Source organism: Meriones unguiculatus, chromosome 19 (genome assembly GCF_030254825.1).
Source record: "Meriones unguiculatus strain TT.TT164.6M chromosome 19, Bangor_MerUng_6.1, whole genome shotgun sequence".
Classification (NCBI taxonomy): domain Eukaryota; kingdom Metazoa; phylum Chordata; class Mammalia; order Rodentia; family Muridae; genus Meriones; species Meriones unguiculatus.
Genome location: NC_083366.1, coordinates 49,492,716 through 49,511,580, shown reverse-complemented (window position 1 = coordinate 49,511,580; position 18,865 = coordinate 49,492,716). Strand labels below are relative to the sequence as shown.

General features: G+C 41.3%; 1 protein-coding gene across 1 annotated transcript; it reads right to left on the bottom strand.

The window, feature by feature from the left end:
• Positions 1-5,677: 5,677 nt before the first annotated feature.
• On the bottom strand, positions 5,678-14,171 carry LOC110561384 (serpin B9-like). Its single transcript, XM_021657775.2, has 6 exons — positions 14,027-14,171; positions 13,169-13,306; positions 12,596-12,713; positions 10,850-10,992; positions 8,220-8,375; positions 5,678-6,782 (listed from the first exon to the last, which is right to left on the bottom strand). Exons 1-6 carry the CDS (start codon positions 14,141-14,143, stop codon positions 6,384-6,386), a joined length of 1,071 nt encoding a protein of 356 aa, XP_021513450.1. The 5' UTR covers positions 14,144-14,171; the 3' UTR covers positions 5,678-6,383.
• Between the last annotated feature and the right edge of the window lie 4,694 nt (positions 14,172-18,865).

Below are 18,865 nucleotides of genomic sequence, written 5' to 3'. Positions count from 1 at the left end.
GCTGATATAACCATAAGCTTATGGGGAAGAGATGTGTTACAACAATGCAAAATGTAAATCAACATCCCTCCAATTTCAGAGACAAGCCAGAAAACAGGTGACACTACTGATATGAATTTTAAATCAATTAAAAATGTTATCAAGGACAGTTACAGAGTATCCAGGCTGTCCATAAATAAGATACGACAGCTTCATGTTGGGGAGCTGTTGATGATTAATATTTAATATTTAGCTTTTAGTTAAACAGTGGTTATTCCTAAGCCAGCTGTATACCCAAATCATCACAAAGAGATTAAGATGTACTTAATTAACCTAGAGCATAATGCTGGGTACTAATTACTCCATCCTAAAACTCCAAGCCCTCATAGCTTCCTCCTACTCAGATCTTCCATATCTTTTAGTCATATCTTAGGTATGGTTCATCTCCCCTGGTGTTCCCAGATCCTTTCCTCTCAGATCTCTCTCCCAGAACCCTCCTCCCACTTGCTTCTCTCTCCTCCCCTCAGGACCAGGATGTCCCACCCTATTCTCTCCATTGCTCGGCATTGGTTGTTTGTTTTATTGGCAATACAGAGAACAAATGGTGGCATGTTTACACAATCGAGACAGGTGATGCTTAGAATGAGCATCATGATGCAATGTCCAGATTGAAACCATATAGTGGGGTAGAGAAATCAGTATTTGAATGAACAAGGACAAATTGCATACATTCCACAAGAAAAATATACGAACAGGGAGCCAGTGCTCACAAAACACCTACAGCCTTACTACTAAGGTAGCTGACTGATCAGCCTATTTGGATTGAACAGTGGCCTGTGACTAAAGAAAAATTACAGGCACTAGAAGAGTTAGTACAAAAACAGTTGGAGGTTAAACATATAAAGGAGTCCACCAGCCCTTGGAATTCTGTATTTGTCATCGATAAGAAATCTGTTAACAAATGGAGGATGTTAACAGATTTTACAGAAATTAATAAAATTATTCAGCCAATAGGATCTTTACAGTGTGGAATGCCATTACCTTCCTGTTACCTAAGGAATGTCCTATGATAGTGATTGATTTAAAGGATTGCTTTTTCACAACTTTTTTACATGAACGTGATGGGGAAAGATTTGCTTTCTCAACTTTAATAAAAGTTGTCCAATAAAAAGGTATCATTGGAATGTTTTATCACAAGGAATGTTAAACAGTCCTATTTTGTGCCAATATTTTGTGTAACAGCCATTGGCGATAATTCAGAAGCCACTTCCTCAATCCATAATTTACCATTACATGGATAATATCTTATTGGCTGACTCAGATACAAATACTTTAGAGAAAATGTTTGATAAAATAAATAGAACTTTGCCTTGTTGGGGATTGCAGATTGCTCCTGAAGAAATATAAAGAGGAGATTCTATTAATTATCTAGCATACAAAATAAGTCTACAGAAAATTAGACCACAAAGGTACAAATCAGGAAAAACCAATTAAGGATACTTAATGATTTTCAAAACTTTTCTGGGTGATATTAACCGGATATGACGTATAAATGGTTTAGCTACTCAAGAGCTAAGTAATTTATTTAAAAACTTACAAGATGATAAGGACTTAAATAGTCCAAGAAAGTTATCAGCTAGAGCTTAAAAGGAATTGGCTCTGGTAGAAAAGAAACTTCAAGATGCATATGTAACCCACCTGGAGCCAAAGATGGCCTGTATTTGGTTATCTTGCCTTCTACTCATTCTCCCACAGGAATTCTTAAGCAGAGGAGGATTATATCTTAGAATGGCTATTTTTAGCCCACAAAGTAAAAATTAAAAAAAAAAAAAAACTGCATAGAAAAGGTTTCTGAATCGATTCTAAAGTTAAAAAATGAGGATTTGCCAGTTTGCTGGACTAGATCCAGCTGAGATTGTGGTACCTCTCACTAATGATGAGACTCACATTATGGAAAGACAGTGAACATTGGCAAAGAGCTTGTAGTGTTTTTTTTTGTTTGTTTTTTAGAGAAATTAACAACAAATACCCCAAAAGCAAACAAATTCAGTTCATAAGAAGAACTAATGGGATTCTCCCTTGCATAATAAAAAGGACTCCAATTTCTGGAGCTCTTACATCTTACACTGATGCCAACAAATCAAAAAAGGGCAGGTTGTAAGTCAGAAAGTATAAGTAAGGTGGTTGAGAGTTTTTATGACTCAGTTAAAAAATCGTAATTATATGCAATTCCGATGGTGCTGCCAGATTTTCAAGAATCTCTTTACATAGTAACTAACTCTCAATATGAAGAAAGAATTATTTTGCATATAGAAACTGCTTATCTAAATCGGAATGATTCTGACTTAATGTCACTATTTATTCAGTTAAAACAAATGATCACTAATCATCTATTATATATAAAGCATATTGGATTTCATATGGGTCTACTAGGCATTCTGGCACAAGGTAATGAGGAAATTGATCAGCTATTGATATGAAGTGTATTAGAAGCTTCAGAATTTCATAAAAAAAAACATCACTTTAACGGGGGGGAAAGGTTTAAAGAGAGAATATTCTATCACTTGGCAACAAGCCAAGGAAATTAAGGCCATGTCCTACTTGTTTCTTGTATAACCAAACTCTATCACCCAAAGAAAGTAACCCTAAGGGTAGCCAAAAAAAAAAAAAAAAAAGAAAGTTGGCATATGGATACATTTCATTTTGCAGAGTGTGGTAAACTGAAATATCCTCACTGTGTTATAGACTCATATTTAGGATTTCAATTGGCAACTGCTTTAAAAGGTTAATTCTGTTATTATGCATTTACTAGAAGTTATGGCAATTATGGACATACCTATACACATTAAGACTGGCAGTGTTCCAGCATATGTCTCTAATAAAATGAAACAATTTTTATATTATAATAAAAATATTGCAGGTATACTACACAATCCTACAGGACAAGCATTTGTTGAAAGGTCCAAGCATACTTTAAAAGGGGTGCCTAACAAAAAGGAATATCAAAGACCTCCAGAGCTAGATTAGATAATGTTTTATTGACTTTAAGTTTTTTGAATGCTGATGAACAAAAAACAGCAGCAGCTGAGAGAATTGGATTATGAAAAAAAAAAAACAAAACTGCTGAACTAAATCAGCCTGTTTATATTAAAGATGTCTTAATCTCAGAATGAAGGCAGGAAATGTGTTACTCTGGGAAAGGGGTTATGCATTTGTTTCTACACGAGAAAAAAAAACCTGTGGATTCTATCCAAATTTATAAAAATCAGATTTAATAAGGGGAAACCTCCTAAAGATCTTGGCTGCAAACAGAAGGACAGAAATCAAGAATGCCAAATAGGATGGATAACATTAATTATTAATCCCTCCATATGGGAATAACTCTGAGATACGAAAATGTCTCCAGCCAAGACTTCATCTATGCATGGCCAATAAATAATTGTTTTCAAATTCCTTGGGACTTATCATGCCATTCTTTTAACTGGCATAGATTAAAATTTGTTTTAAAGAGAGTCATCTTTAAATGAACTGTGCTCATTGCACAACCCATATATATATATATAGTATTTAGTATTACAAAAATGTCTAATGCCCTTGAAAGTTTATAGATTTTGCAGAGAAAGAGTATCATCCTCCAAAAATGACAAGACAAATAGTCCAGGTGATCCTACCTCAGAGATGGTCTCAATAACTGCTTCCTTAAAAATCTGCACTGGGACAATTTCAAAATGGTTAGCTAGATTGTCCAGCATCACAGGCTGCTTTAGTCAGGACTTCAGTTAAGATCTGAACTTTCTCAGCATTCAGGGACTAGACAGAAAGTTATAGCTAACTTTACTAAGACTTTACTAAGATAATATCTCAATTTTCTTGACCCTCCCCCCAAAAGATAAACTACTTCCAAATCAGGAATTAATTTGAGAAAACTGTGTCCCATTACCATGGGGGGGGGGTTGGATGATTTTTAGTCATTTTATGACTGATAGTTGTTTGTTATTGTACTGAAGGGGTTGGTTATAGAAATGATAAGTAAAAGGGTAAATTATCAAATTTTCTTTTAGACCAAAAAACATTAATAAGCCAAAAATATTACATTGGTATAGATCTTTGTATATTAATACATATTTAACATACTATTTTATTAAAACATGTAAGGTATTGTACCTATGTAATTCTTAAAATTGTAATGTTAAATTCAAGTCTTTTTGAAAACTGATATTGCCAACTGTTTAGGATTATTAAGAAATGTATATTAGCAGTCATATTAGATACTAGTTTAGTTAAGTATAAAAAATATGTTTCCTAGATTGGAAGAAAAAAATAGCTAGAAACAAACTATTCAGATAAGATAGATAGGTGGTTTCAAACACAGCAGAGATCTACAAAGCATGGCATGGAAAGATTTTTTTTTTTTTTAACTTAAGGCTTTTTGACAATGAGACAGGCCTGCTCCTGAAAGTCCTTCTTTTCTACTGCAAAGAGCATCAAGGGCTTCATATGTGATAAGTTAGCCACCAGGTTAGAAAAATGCCCTTAGGTCAATTACAGACAAAATACTGTCCAAACTGGACAAATTGAATGTAGGAGAGTTGGTTGCCAAGCTTTGCAAGGACAAGATGGGCAAATCCTTCATAATTCCTGCCCTACAGAAAAGTCTGCCAAATATTTAGAGCCAGAAGGCTGAAGATTATACTCCAATGTTATAATAAGTTTATGGAAGACTGTTCAGACAGCCAAATAGCTCTGTCATTTCTATAGTTTTGGAAGCTGCTTGCTTGCACTTCCCACATATTTAGGTAATATTTATTCCTTCTTAAGTCTCTGATAAGGTTGAAGACTTGAGAGTTATAGTCTTACAATTACACTTAGCTGCTTAGGAGCTAAGAATATGTTCTTAGATCTAGATAAATGTTTTTAGGTTGATGGATGTGAGATATGATAGAGATTGATTTGCATTCAGGTATTTAGACTCACCAAGAAGGCAGATAAATGTTTTCTTTAAGGCTGCCAAATACAAATAAACAAAACATTATGAACGTAGTTTTTAGATATGGTTTTCCCAATTGTTTCATGGCTCTTCTGTACATAGTTTATTGTATATATGTATAATAATATAGACATATATGTAAAAGGGACCTTTTAGTAGAACAAAAGAGGAAATTGTAGTGGAATGTCTTGTGTGGCTATAGCAGCTGTCAAAAAAGAGCTGATTGGCCAATTAGCTGGGCAGAAGGAGAGGAAGTGGAAGGCAGGACTTCCTGGTAGAGAGAAAGGAACTCTGGGAAGGGAAGAGAAAAGCTTTGAACCTCGACACACTGGAGGAAGACAGACATATTTGTGGATGCTGAGAAGATAGCTGGCCATGGGTTTGGAAGATGGAAGGGTTAACTCAGGCTACTATCTGCCCAGCTAAAGCCTAAGTTTTGAAAATTTAAAAGGTCTTGGAATATTTATTTTTATGGTTTGAAGACTGCCCTGGGGGTTAGGTTTTTTTTTCTCACCAGGAGATACAACCTATCATCAACACAAATCTTTTCTCTTGATGCTCCCAGACCTCTCCTTGTGGTTCAACCTCCCACTTCTTCTCCATAGTGTCTAATTAGAGGCATATCTAAGATCAGAAGGTTAATAGATAAAGCAGCTGCGCTCAGTGGTCCAATTGAAGTTCAAACTATGCACATGGTTGGTGAGAAAACAAAATTTATTTTGAAATGGCTTTTAAGGACTTCATAGAATTTAACTATTACAGTTAGAGGTGGATACACAGCAGTCCTCAGAAGGATGACTTATGCACAGGAACATGTGGTAGTCCAAGCTAGTTGTCATGACAACTAGATAAGTGTAAAAACAGATAGTAAAGACCAGCTTTAGAGGAGCACACATCTGTGCTTGTCCCCAAGCCTAACACAGTGTTGGGCACAGACCTGGTGAGTAGTGGACAGCAAAGAAAATAAATTTAAAATGAGCATGAAGGACCAGTCCCCAGGAGAAGTGCAGTAGTGGTCATCATCCACAGAGGCATTTACTATGATGCTATCAGGTTAAGGCAAGTGATGGCAAGAGCTGAGCTGCCAGGAAAGCACAGTGTATATAGCTCCCATGGCTTTTCTGTGCAGCGAGGGAGGGGTTTATATAGGGTTACCTTACAGTATATTGTAGGCTGTCTTGTGGGATTTGTTTCCCTCCTAAACGCAACAGGAAACCATACCACTCTGTGGTCCTGTGACCTGACAAAGGACACAGATGAAGGTCGGGATAGGGAGAGCTGAATGCGGGCATCATAAGATCGGGCTGAAGGGAGGAACATGGCTTCGCCCTGTTTGCCCATCCTCACAGAGCTGTAGGAGTTAAAAAGATGCGGAAGGGAGAACTGTCCTCACCCCACACACATAGTAAATGTGCCTTTATGGAGATGAGAACCTGCCACAGAAGAGGATGGTGTTGGTTTTGTTGTGCCTGATAAAGAAAAGGAAGGGGCGGTCAGCGCAGAAAACAGCCGTGTTGCACAATTTTTCATTTACTGCGTTCAAGGTTGCTGCAGCCTCTGTGCCTTCTTCATTGACCTCCACCACACTCTGGTGAACAATCTTGGACACACACAGGTCTTTCACTGGAGACATTCCTGATAGGTCAACCTTGCCCTCTTGGAAAACATTCATTATTCCCAAATGCTGAAACACGGACTCCATGTCATAATCCTCTTGCAGTTTAAATTTTGGAAGGAAAACCGAAACTTTAGTGTTCTTCATAAAGTCTGGTCTGGTCCAGGCCTTTAACTTCATAAAAGTGAGATTGTTTTCCACCTGACAAAGCAGAATTAGAGACTTTCAGACTCACAGTTGCAGTCTTATCGGGGGGGGGGGGGGAGACACTTCCCGCTCACAGTACACTCCATCATCATACATGGGACACTGCCTATTCAAATGACCAGCAGTGTGCAGCTCCCAATGTGCTGCTAGCTTTTATGTGGTTTCCCTAATGGGCACAGACGCCAAACAGCCCAGGGCATGTAATTAATTATCCTCAATTACATCTGAGACATCTTTTATGCTGATGGATGTCCATATTCAAGTGATTAAGGTTTGGGGCCTGTTTGCTTCTGTTTTCTTGACCTAGACCTAGTTTTGAAGATAGTAAAATAATTACTGTAAAACTAAAAACTAAATTTTGGAAAAGAAAGGAATTGATGTGAGCCACGTCAGAAAAGAGTTTATCCAGGGTTGGATTCTTTGTGTTTCGTGAGCTTTTGTGCCTTGAAAATGAAATTACAGCAAAAGTTTAATAAGCTGAATTTTTGTTTGGGAGGCAGCTAAAAATTTTAGGCACAAGGTAGGTCTAGATGAATGAAAAAAAAAAAAGTAGTTATTGGACCTTAAGTGTACCCTTAAGTGTACCTCTCACGGTCACCATTGGTCCTTGGTAAACAGGTCTCTGCTTCCTGTTTACCAATAGATCTGAAGTCCCTGCCACCATGGACCCAAATAATGGTGCCAGGTAACTTGAAATTAATCCACTGTAACAGCGAGGCACCATACATCCTCCCTCTAGACTATTCATGTCAGACATTTGGTCAGTGATGAAAAGCTAGCTAACACCCGAGACAAGCAATGGCGCAGTTAGGGAGCCGGATGGTGAGAGCCAGGTGAGTTGCTCTGCTGACAAAGACACCTGAGGTCACGCACGCTCCGCTGCCCACCATGCCGAAGATGGCTGACACACTGTGGGGAGTCCAGTTGCAAGGAAGACTAAGATGTGCCACAACGAACTGCCTGACTCTGCCCTCCCCAGCTGCACACCTCCTCTTTCCTTTTGGTTAGGTCAAAGTGCGGCAATTTTTCTGTCTGTTTTATTATCTCACATGTTAAATAAAATCCTGACAAAGATCGTGTCATGGGTTATATTTATGGAGGGGGAGGGCTCTGTTCCAAGCACAGCGCTAAGTTTGTTGCCTGGGTTACCCTCACTTTATTCTATCAGGTATCCATCTCCCATTCTAGTGATGAATTTATGTCATATGTCAAGGCCACAGAGCCTATAGTGGGAGACTTGGACACAGCTTTGATCCCAAAACCCAGTTCCTGTACACAACACAAAGCTGGGTCTATAAGTCCCATCCCATTAACTGGCAGTTACAAAGGTGAAAACATTGAGTTCTGGTCTAATAAGAAAAGACACTGGGAATAATGGATTCTGCTCTAAGACATCAGGAGTGGCAAAAGCAACAGTCTCTCCTGCCTCACCTGGCTGAGGTCCACGCCGTCATCCGGGAGCAGGACCAACATGTTCAGGTCTTTGCCCTTATAGGGTAACAGCAGCACCTGTGCCTGCACCTCACTCACATAGGCAAGCTTAAACGTGTGCTCCTGACACATCATCTGCACAGGCCTCTTCTCCTTCTAAACAGACAAACCAAAAACATAAAGGATATTATGGAGAGAGTTCAAAGTTGCTGGATAAACTGCAGTTAGTTCCAGGATTGTTTTCAGCACTCACAATAAAAAGAATATTCACAGTCCAATAAACAGACAATGTCTGTCTGCCTCTTCCTGCTTTCGTAAAAATTATTGCCTGCAAGCAGATATAGATATGACTCTTGTACTTAGGGTTTCTACTACTGTATTAAAGCACCATGATCAAAAGCAACTTGGGGTGAAAAAAAAACTTTATTTTATCTTACAATTTTCAGGTCACTGAGTGAAGTCAGAGGAGGAAGTCAAGAAGCCATGCAGAAATGCTACTTTTTGACAGGTCCCCCTTGGTTTTCTCAGCTTGCTTTCTTATTCAGATCATGACCATCTGCCCACGGTTGGTCCCACCCACAATTGGCTGGAACACACCAATCATTAATCAAGAAAAATCCCAACAGACTTGCCTCCAGGCTGGTCTTATTGAGGCCATTTATCAATGTAGAGTCTTTCTTCTTAAATGGCTGTAGGTTGTGTCAAGTTGACAAAACAACCAGGCCAGGGATTAACTAGGGAAAGATAATGTTATCCAGCAAAAGAAATGTGCCATTAAAATATAAGTATTTAGGTCCTAATTGGGTCCTAATATTCCACAAAGGCCCATGTTCCAAAGCCTCTGTCCACATGGTGGCAGTACTGAGAGCTGGCCAAAACTTTACCCTAGGGCCTAATGGGGGAAAACTAAGTATTGGGGAAGGGATAAACCCTGAAGGGGATATTGGTACTGTAGCAGCCCCTTCCTGTTTCTCTCCTTTGCTTCCTGACTTCTGTGAGGTAACAAGCCTGCACCATGCATTTTCACCATGCTCTACTGCGTCACCACAACCTGCCGTGATTGGAACAACTGACCCAGAATGAAACGTCTGGAACCATCAGCCAAAATAGGCATTTCCTTCTTTTGAGTTGACTATCTCAGGTAGTTTGTTACACTAACACACCACATGTAGGAATTTCACCATTTAAGATGATCAACAATTACATCTGAGGAAACAGCATAATCAATTACAAATTGCAGAAAACGTTTTCATAAAGTAGGCCAGAATATTTTCATAGTGTTGTGACAGACAGAAACATCCTCTCAGAAAACAGCCTGGCCACAGGAGCATACATGCTCAAAGGTTCACAATGGGTCACAGTCTTCTAACCCATCACAAAGCAGAAAACTTAGAAGCACATACAGTCACAGACATAGGGTAGAGCTACATCCTGACAGCCTATCAAAGGGAAGGGAAACCACAGGTCAAATTACTACCAGATGGGGACCATATGGACAGATATCCATGTAAGCCTGTTGGTGAAATTACAGTCTGATAAGCCATCACAAAGCAGAAAATGCTTGTCAACCCATTACAAGCTGGGGCTGTCTTAACAGAACTTTGTGCATCTTCTTATGATTTGATCCAGTTGTTTCAGTTTAATGGTATATTTTAAATACAGAACTGGGACACCTGGGAAGACTTTAATTAATTACAGTGGTACATTAAACATAAAAATTTGCTACAGGCTATCCATAATGAACCTTAAATTTCCCAATAAGAGATCTTTTTTTTCCACAAAGTTTGAAATACTGCTAAGAAAAAGCAAATGTTGAGATTAACACCCATAATACTCCAAATTGCATTAAATTATATTTGTAGAAAGATTGGGCAAACTATTGTAATATCTACTTTGATTCAAATTATACTCCAATTAAGACTGAGATCTTAGCCACTCATTTTCAATATTAGAAAGGTATGAATACTGCCTAATATGATAAATTGACTAATAACATAAAATGCTTGTTTAAATAAAAATTACTTTTTAACTAAACGTTTATACATTACTTTCTACACTGCATCATGACCCATACATATATTACATTACCTTAGCAGCGAAGGTCTGTCATTCTTATATTTTTGGTTGTGAGCCTAGCCTTTAATGGCTGAGGCATCTTTCCAGCCCGGTTTGTCATTCTTGAACTTAAAGTTTTAGAATGAGGTAGAAACAATAGTTTTATGAAAAAATGATCAGAAGCTGTAAAAGCCACCAACAGACTACAAAATAACACAATCAGCAAGTACTCCTCGTTCTTATTTCTTTTATTTTTCTAAGAAGTTTAATCTTTCATTCTTAAACATAAGTCTCAAATGGTTTTCTGAGCTTTCCTGATTTCTTTCTTTCTGGGCTGAGGGTCAAGGCCAGCCACCCACACAGCATATACCATCTCTACCACTGAGCTGCACATTCACGACGAAGGAAACCCATGCAATTTCTTCATCACACTGACATGCATGCTTAGCTGCTGTTCCTTACCTTGTTTGTTTTCAAGGGCATTTCCATTGTGCATTCTTTGTGAAATTGTTGATGCCACTTTCCTTTGAATTATAAGAGAAATTTCCTTTGAATTTTTAAATGCTATTCCTTACCTCATTTATTTTAAAGAGCATTTCCCTGGTGGATTTTATGTCAAACTGGCGATGCCACCTTCCTTTGAAATATGTGGCGTTGACAAGAACCAGCCGGGTCTGTGAATCAACTGAGTCCTCTGACAACAGCTCCGGAATTTTGCCTTTTGAGAAAGCAGAGACTTCACTCAGGTTGGTTTATACACTGTGAGACACAAGCTCATGTGATATCTGGGCAGATCCAAGCATGGTGTTTTCAAACTTGCTGAACTTGGATAAACATAATAAAAAATGAATCAGAACAACACACCAACACCCACGTCTGCCTCGAGGTCATGCACGCAGGACGGAGCATCACCAAGTGAAGATGGCGAGAGACTCGTAAGGCCCTCGAGGAAAGCAGGTTTGGGAAACGCAGAAAAGGAGACTCCAGGATGGAGAGCAAAACAAGCAAGGAGTGTGGGCAGGGGTGGGCTGGCATCCTAAGCACGAAGAGCGGTAGCTCTGTAGAACGTCTTAGGCTTTTTACGGCGGAGCGAGACTGCTGAGGTCTCCAGCCTCAGAGGCTGAGCGGCTACCACACAGCTGCTGGAGATTCTCAGCATCTCCACCCGTAAAAGGTTAATGGCTGAGTGCTAACCCTGCCCTGTGTCTGCCAATTCATTAAATTCCCTCTACAATGTGTACTCATTCTGCTCCTCTAGAGGACGGCAACTAATATACTAATGTTAAATACAGCATCTCATCTAGCACTCCATGGTCACCCCCAGTTCTGTGTCAGACGCAAAGGCAGAAAGCGGTTGTGGAGGTATTACTTTTCTACACCTTGAAGTGCTGCCCATCCCTGGAAGAGATAATCCAGGTAAGAGGACAGATACCCTTCTTCTCTGTTAAGGGGTATCCTTCCACTGATCAAGGCAATCCTTGCTAACTTACAATAGCAAGTGTGCACAAGAGGTAAAGATGCCACCAAGAAATCAGCAAATATTTGCTGAGCCTTGAAACAAAGGGTCTCATTCTTTACTGTCTGTCTGCTAGCAGAAATAGGAATGCACCTAGTGATACAGAGGCATCTGAATGGTTCAAATATCAGACAATGACCTCAGTGATCTCTAAGACCGATGCTGGAACCTGTCATCTGTGACATAAAAACAAATACGGTTCAACCCCAAATGGGAGGTTCTTTTAGGTCAGTGCAACTGAGCAGCCCTGACAGAGTGTCTCCAGAGGGAAAAAACTCTAGTTTCATCAACTGTCAGTAACCGATCTGAAGCAGGAAGCATAGCAACAGAAACAGGAGTCCTCTTAGGAGCCATAAGTGATGAGGGCTGAAGCAACACAGACGGTAGGAAGAAGCAGCCCCAGGCAGAACTGTGGGGAAGGTCTGCCCATGGATCTCCATCTCAGAGATGGTGGAGTCACATGACCTGTGAACCCTGCAGGCCACCTGTGTCTTCTAATATAAACTGTTAGAATAGTGATCAGGCCCACTGAGTCCTCATGACATTTGCATCAGCCCCTCTGTCCTAGAGAAATAAACTGCCTGTTTTTAAAATCTAAGTGTCTGAGTAGAACCTCCATGACTTCACTGAGCTCGAAATTATACCACGTGGCCCAGCCAGTCTGCATCACTTTGACTCTCTGAAATAATTGTGAGGTTATTCTGTGGTGGGGAGAAGTGGAAATTAACAGAAAGAGGTTAGGAAGGAGAGAGGGGTGAATGGGAAGGACAAGAATGTGGGGTGTGAAATAACTTAAGATTCTGACCTTTAGTCTGCTTGGAGACCCACGTGTTTATGTGTTTCCTGGATTCCTCTGCATCTTTGGCAAAGGAGAGCTGCTCCAACTCCGATTTATAGAATTGAAGACAGGACTCCTTAAAGGTCTTAGGAGAAAAAAAATGTCACATGAGATAACATTGCAAAATAAGATTGCAGCAAGATTTTCAACCTTCTAATTAATATGATATTAAGAAACAAATCTAAAACGAGTATAGCTATCATGTTCAACACCTTCGTGTACCAGGCCTTTCCAAGTGGGAAAAACAGATGTGAATACATAAGTGTTATAGGTAGTCAGATTTGAAATATTTCAAGGAATAATTATAGAACTGTCTTTCTAGAAGGTTAGGGTGTTGAGTCTCACTATGTAGCCCAGGCTGGCCTAGCAGATGTGACCCTGCAGTCTCACCTTTCTAAATTCAGGTATTGTAGATATGTACCCGCACACTGGCTAGAACCTGATCCTAACTTTTCTCAACTTCTCTAGTGTCCTTCTGCTGGGATCCATAGCAACAGTTTATGTGGGTACCAGTGTTTTCATTCTACTGATGCAACTTACTGGGAGGAATTCACAAGTGTTCTCTGCAAAGAGCCTGCTGGCCACTCTAAGGGAGTATTTTCTGGTGGGCTTGTTCAGGATACTGAGAAGCCACTGGAGTTTTCGATGAACTCCTGACTCTGCACATACATCAATCACCTGTGAAGGAAAACGATGAAACATTATGAGCTCAATAATGAAGCATTTGGTTGCAAATGGAATTTGCAAGCTGAAGAGATGCCTCTGGCAGTGGAATACATGAAGCTGTGATGCAACAGAGGTTGGTATTGCAGCAATGAAAAGAAGGATTTAACCTTCCTTGCCAATGGATAATTACAAAGTCTGTTGCTCTGAAAATGAGGTAGATCTTAGCATCCCATCTGTCAAATAATTTCAACATCTCTTTTTCCCACTATAATACTTGGGACTCACCCTAGGGCCTCAAAGATGCTAGGCATGAGCTCTGTCACTGAGTTATAATCACAACACACTTCCTCCATCTTTAAAAATATATATAAAAATAAAACAACAACAACAAAACCATTTCATTTGAAACTAACTTGCCCAGTTTTGCCTTGAACTTGGGATCCTTCTATCTCGGTCTCCTTAGTAGCTGGAATTAAAGGACTGTGCCACTAGGCCTGTCATGAAATTATTTATGCATTATTTTCTAAGAGAAGTATGGATGAAATTTTGAGTGTCCCCTCCAAATTATTACTCAGGAAAATTTGTTGTCCTTAAGGAAGTGTCACTGGAGGAGATCCTGTCTTCCTTCCTCTTTAGCCCCTGTTCCCTGAAACAGGGTGTACATACTCCTACTGCCCCTTCTTATCAGCTCTTAGACAAGTGAGACAGATGTGCGGGTGACAGGCAACTTACCTGCAATATCTGGATCTCAGTGTTTCCCTTCGCCCCCAAGAGGAGCATAGCTAAAGTAGAGGAGATGTTCATGGGAGAATAACATACATTTTTCGAAGGGTTTTTTTCACATAGCATCTTTAAAAGACGGATGGCAAGGGTGCCATTTTTATCAGTGAGAGAATTCGTGAAGGAGAGCCTGGAGGCAAAGGAGAAAAGGGACTCAGTACAACACTGAAAGTTCATTGATCTGACACAGGGAAATCGGGGACTCTACTCCTGGTTGTCATTTCAAAACCTCTTAAGTACTCTAATTTGGATTTTAAAACTTCATTCTCAACTGGACACTGTGGTGTACACCTGTAATACCAGCACTCAGGAAGGCAGAGGCAGGTAGATCTCTGTGAGTCTGAGGACACCCTGGTCCAGGACATCAAAGTCTATAAGAGAATCCCAAAACCAAACTTCATTCTCTGTCAAGGTACTTCTTATTTTAAGGTGATTAGCTAAGTGTGGTCTTGATAGCAGCTCAAACTAGCACTTGTCTCATCTGCACAGGTAGAAGGAAAGATCACCAGGAATATAATAGACAGGACACAGCTGAGAGGTGAGCTCTAGTCTCCTTCAGAAGAGATGAGCTCCGCTCTTCTGAAGAAGGTTGAGTCAAGGATAAAGAGAAGGAGGAAGAGAAAAGAAAGCAAACAAGAAAACAGCCATGATCTCAAGGTCCTCTAGTCTGGCTTCACCAACTCTATATTCTGGATTCTGCCTGAGAAGAATCCTCCTGAGTTATCCATGAGGCATTAGACAGTGCACTCCACATTTGCCAGTTGCTGCAGGAAACACACTGAGATGCTGGATGAGACCCATCTACAGGCTGGTGCTGTCTCCTGTGCTGTGCAGCAGGGAGCATTCCCCTGCAGTGGCTGCTCAGGACTTGCATCAGCTGCAGGCACCCAGGCTGCTTTTCCCTTGAGCATGCCTCACCTCCCAGGTGAATGGACAGCTCGGCCCTGAGTAAGTGACTGCTGAACTTTAACCCAGTATTGAGTCACTGTGCATCCCGTGGCCGTGCTCTCACAGCCTTATGACCTTCACCACTTCACCACGTGTGTTCCAGAGTGTTTCCTTCTGTGCTAAAATGCAGAGCAGACAACCGAGGGAGCCTCAGAACACTCCATCCCATACATCTGCCCACTCCCCAGACAGAGGGACATAGCATCCTGAGAGAGTACCTAGACCCATGCCTCCTCCCCTTCAGTCTCCCAGGCTCTGACAGAATGTTGGGGCTGCTTCATTTCAATGACTCCCCTCTGGTTGGTCCTCTCATCTGAGCCAGCTTACCACCTCTACATTCTGTTCATCTCTATGTCACTTTAAAGTTCCATCTGAGTCCTTGAAGTGCTCTTTATTCCACCTAAAGGTTCACCTATCCCATCCCTGTCATTGAATTCAAACTACTCACCCTTCCCACCTTCACTGGGACAGGACAACCTCAGGGTCTCTGCATCTATCCCACCCCAGTCTGCTTATCACTCCTAAGAGTAATCCTATCTCTTACAGATTGCTGTCTCTACCTAGTAGGCACTCTATGAAGGCAAGGGAGATGTCTCTAATTCCAATCACCCGGAAGCATGAACAGGATAGAAGTAGGGGCTGGGGATTCAGTCAACATGGGGTGACTTGTTTTTAAAATGGGAATGAAGATTTGGAGTAGAGCTCAGGTTGGACCAGAGTCTGCTGCTCTTTACAGAACACAGAAGTAAAAGGCATTTTTTTTTTTTTTTTTTTTTTTTTTTTTTTTTTTGCAGATCTTAGAGGAGAGGTTGGGTGAAGTGTCAAATGGATTAGTTAGTAGGACCTGAGAGGAAGGAGGATAGAGGACAGTGGAAAAGAGTGCTGTGACCCTGCAGCAGCTCTGCCTGACTCAGGTGGGTCAATACAGCCCTAGGACCCCTGCCCTAAGACCACCCTCACTGCTGGTGGCTCTCTGAGGTTTCCAGAGAAGTCACCTCTGACACCACCTCCTCTCCGTCTCTTTTCCTAACTCTCAGGACCTGGGGTTTCATCTCCTGGACTCAGCCTAGATCTTCTAAAGTTGGCCTTAAGGGGACCCATCACCCTGGGCTGAACAAGGCGTACGTACCTCCTACTCTTTTGACCTCTCATTGTGGTGTTCAAGGCTTGATGCCCCTGGAGTGGTGTGAACTGCCAATCCTCTCCAGACAGGCCCTTTATTCACCGCAGGGCGGGGACTTCATGCTCAATTCCCCAGGCCGGGGGCGGAGTGGACTGGCCTGGCCTCAACCATCTCTGGCCACAGTGAAGGGAGGATGGGTGGGGCTTGGGGAATAGTTGGGCCCTGGTAAAAGCAAAATTGGTAGGATCCTTGGGTCTCTTGCTGACAGGGAACCAAGGGAGAAGGTTGGCAGGATGTCAAGAGGCCCTGGTGGCTGTCACTGACCCTAAGCCTCTGTCCATGTGAGGGATTCAGCTGGGAAGGTGTTTGCTCCAGGTGTCCCTTCTGGTCTGCACTAGCCCAGACCCACATGCAGAATCCTGGCACTGACTTCCAGAAGAGGCTTTTCCAGCGGCTGGGATGTAGACTGCTCCACCGGAGGACTCTTCCTTGCAAAATGTCATAAACAGACACTGAAACAAACTAGCACAGCACACTGTACCCAGAATTCCTGGACGTGGTGTGCTGCATTTGCGTGCCCCCCAAAAGAGATTTTTTTTCTTTTGTAAATTTTGCATCTTAAATTTCACCTTCTTTAATTGTTTTAAAGTAAAATAATGTAATTAGTTTTTGATTGTTTTTACCTGCATGTATGTCTGTGTACCACATGCATGCTGAAGACAGAAGACAGCGTGACATTCATTGGAATGGAGTCATTCATAGATATTGGGGCCTGGTCCTGTTGATGACAGCTTAGAAACTATGTCCCAGGACAGATGTATTTATATCAGAAACCCTTGGTCTCATCCTACTGATTTGTCCTTTAAAGCATACAGTTAGTGGCTTTGTGTATATAAACAAACCTTTATGACACCCATTACCATTATATTCCTACGACTACTGAAAAAAAGAACAGACTGTTGATTATCAATGCCCATTCCTCACACCCACACTCTTTTCCTGGCAACCACAAATCCATTTTCTGCCTGGCTTTCTCAGTCATGAGAATTTTTTTGAAAATTAAACATGTAGTCCTGTGTGTGCTCTCCTCTGCTAATCTGATGTTTTCTAAAAATCATATTTACTGGTTCAAGGTGTCAGTGACGTGGGTGCAGCCGTAGACATGCTACACTTTGCTACTGCAGCGGGTTGACTTCTTTTCAGAGACTTAACACAGGTGAAGCCACGCTTCTTGACTTTGACACAGAAAGGAGTTTCAGAACAAGCCAGTGTGAACCAGAGTTGGATTTACTAAGAAGCAAACACATATACATTTAAAAACATTAGTATACAAAGGGAGGCCAAGTAGGGGAAGAGAGGATGAGCCACACCTAAGCATGCAGAGGTCTCAAGGGAGAGCATGGCTTCAGTGTCTTACCAGTGGCTGCACATGTGGCTTTCTTGGCTCTCAAAACTTACATCTTACAAAGTTTCTGAGAAACCCTGCCTCCCCTCTATAATTAATACAGGCCCAATTTTTGTGTAGTTATTTAAGGACAAGCATTTAAAACTACAATGAATGAAGCTCTATGAGACCAAGACACATAAGCAGAACTCTGACACAGAAAGATGCATTGCTGGGAAATAGGAATATTACAAAGACGTCATAGACACAGGAAAAACTCACACTGTCTACAGGATCACTCACTTGGTTCTTGAGAATGTAAAGGTTCCATTTTTCCTGAACCTGGGAGCTCACTCAATTTCCAATTATCTGTGGCAAACCCAGTCTAGGAAAGCTTTCCACCCCACATGCTCTCTGTTGTGGCTTATGGATGGACAGCTTGCCACCAATCTCCTCCTCCCTGATGCTCTGCTGTGGTGCTCCTTGGCATCTCCAGGGTGCTCCTCTTCTGCTGCTTGGCTCCACATTCCCACAAGGGGCTGCTCACACCACTTGTCTTCTAACCCCTGACCTGACAGGAAGTGACACAACTGAAGAACCTTTAGCTTGTGGCTTTTGGTCACCTTGCTTGAGGAAAGGTTTGGCTTGCTTACGTACAGTATCTGCTTCCTCAGTCACCCTCCGTTTTCCACCAGCAGAAGGGGATTTCAAACTCCTGTGTCTTTAGGCTTCTCTATTTCCTCTGCTTTGACCATTTCCTACCCTAACCTGTGGTCTTGGGGCCACTTTTCATTTGGTCTCACATCACTGAAGCAGCTGGCCCACAGTTTTCTTCTTTGTTTCTTCTTTTTTCCTCTGACACAGCGTTCCCTTTCTGCTCTGCTTCTCCTTATTCCTCACTCCTGCTCCCTCCAGCGTCTTCCCTACCATCCTCCTCTTTTTAGAAGAGGCCACGTCTTTTTCTCTTCTTGGCTGTAATGCTCTATCTCCCCCGCCCCCGACGCCTTTGGTTTTCTCTCTGTAGTCTGTTAGAACACAGTCTGCTCTCTGAAAACAGTGCTCACTCTTCAGGGAGAAGATCCCAGAGAAATACTCTTTTCCATCTACTTCATCTTCCTTAAGCATGTCATTGTCATCATCATCCTCACTGTACTTCGAATTGATGGTTCATAGTCCTCACTCTTCTCTCACCTAGAGAATCTTTTAGAGTAAAAAAAATCTACTGTTTTGTTTTTGCCTGGGGATTGTAACCCACAGGACTAAGCTCACTTTCTTGCTTTTCATAAATAAATGTGACTTTAGGGGTGCCTTCCAAAGGAACTGTAATCTGGTAAGT

What these genes read in the sequence shown, in the direction of transcription:
- LOC110561384 (XM_021657775.2), bottom strand. Translation starts at nt 14,143, where the DNA reads ATGCTATGTGAAAAAAACCCTTCGAAAAATGTATGTTATTCTCCCATG. An exon ending in GGTCTCCAAGCAGACTAAAG is followed by an intron (nt 10,993 to 12,595) that starts GTCAGAATCTTA and finishes CTTTCTCAAAAG; the next exon opens with GCAAAATTCCGGAGCTGTTG. An exon ending in ACGGCGTGGACCTCAGCCAG is followed by an intron (nt 6,783 to 8,219) that starts GTGAGGCAGGAG and finishes CTGCTTTGTCAG; the next exon opens with GTGGAAAACAATCTCACTTT.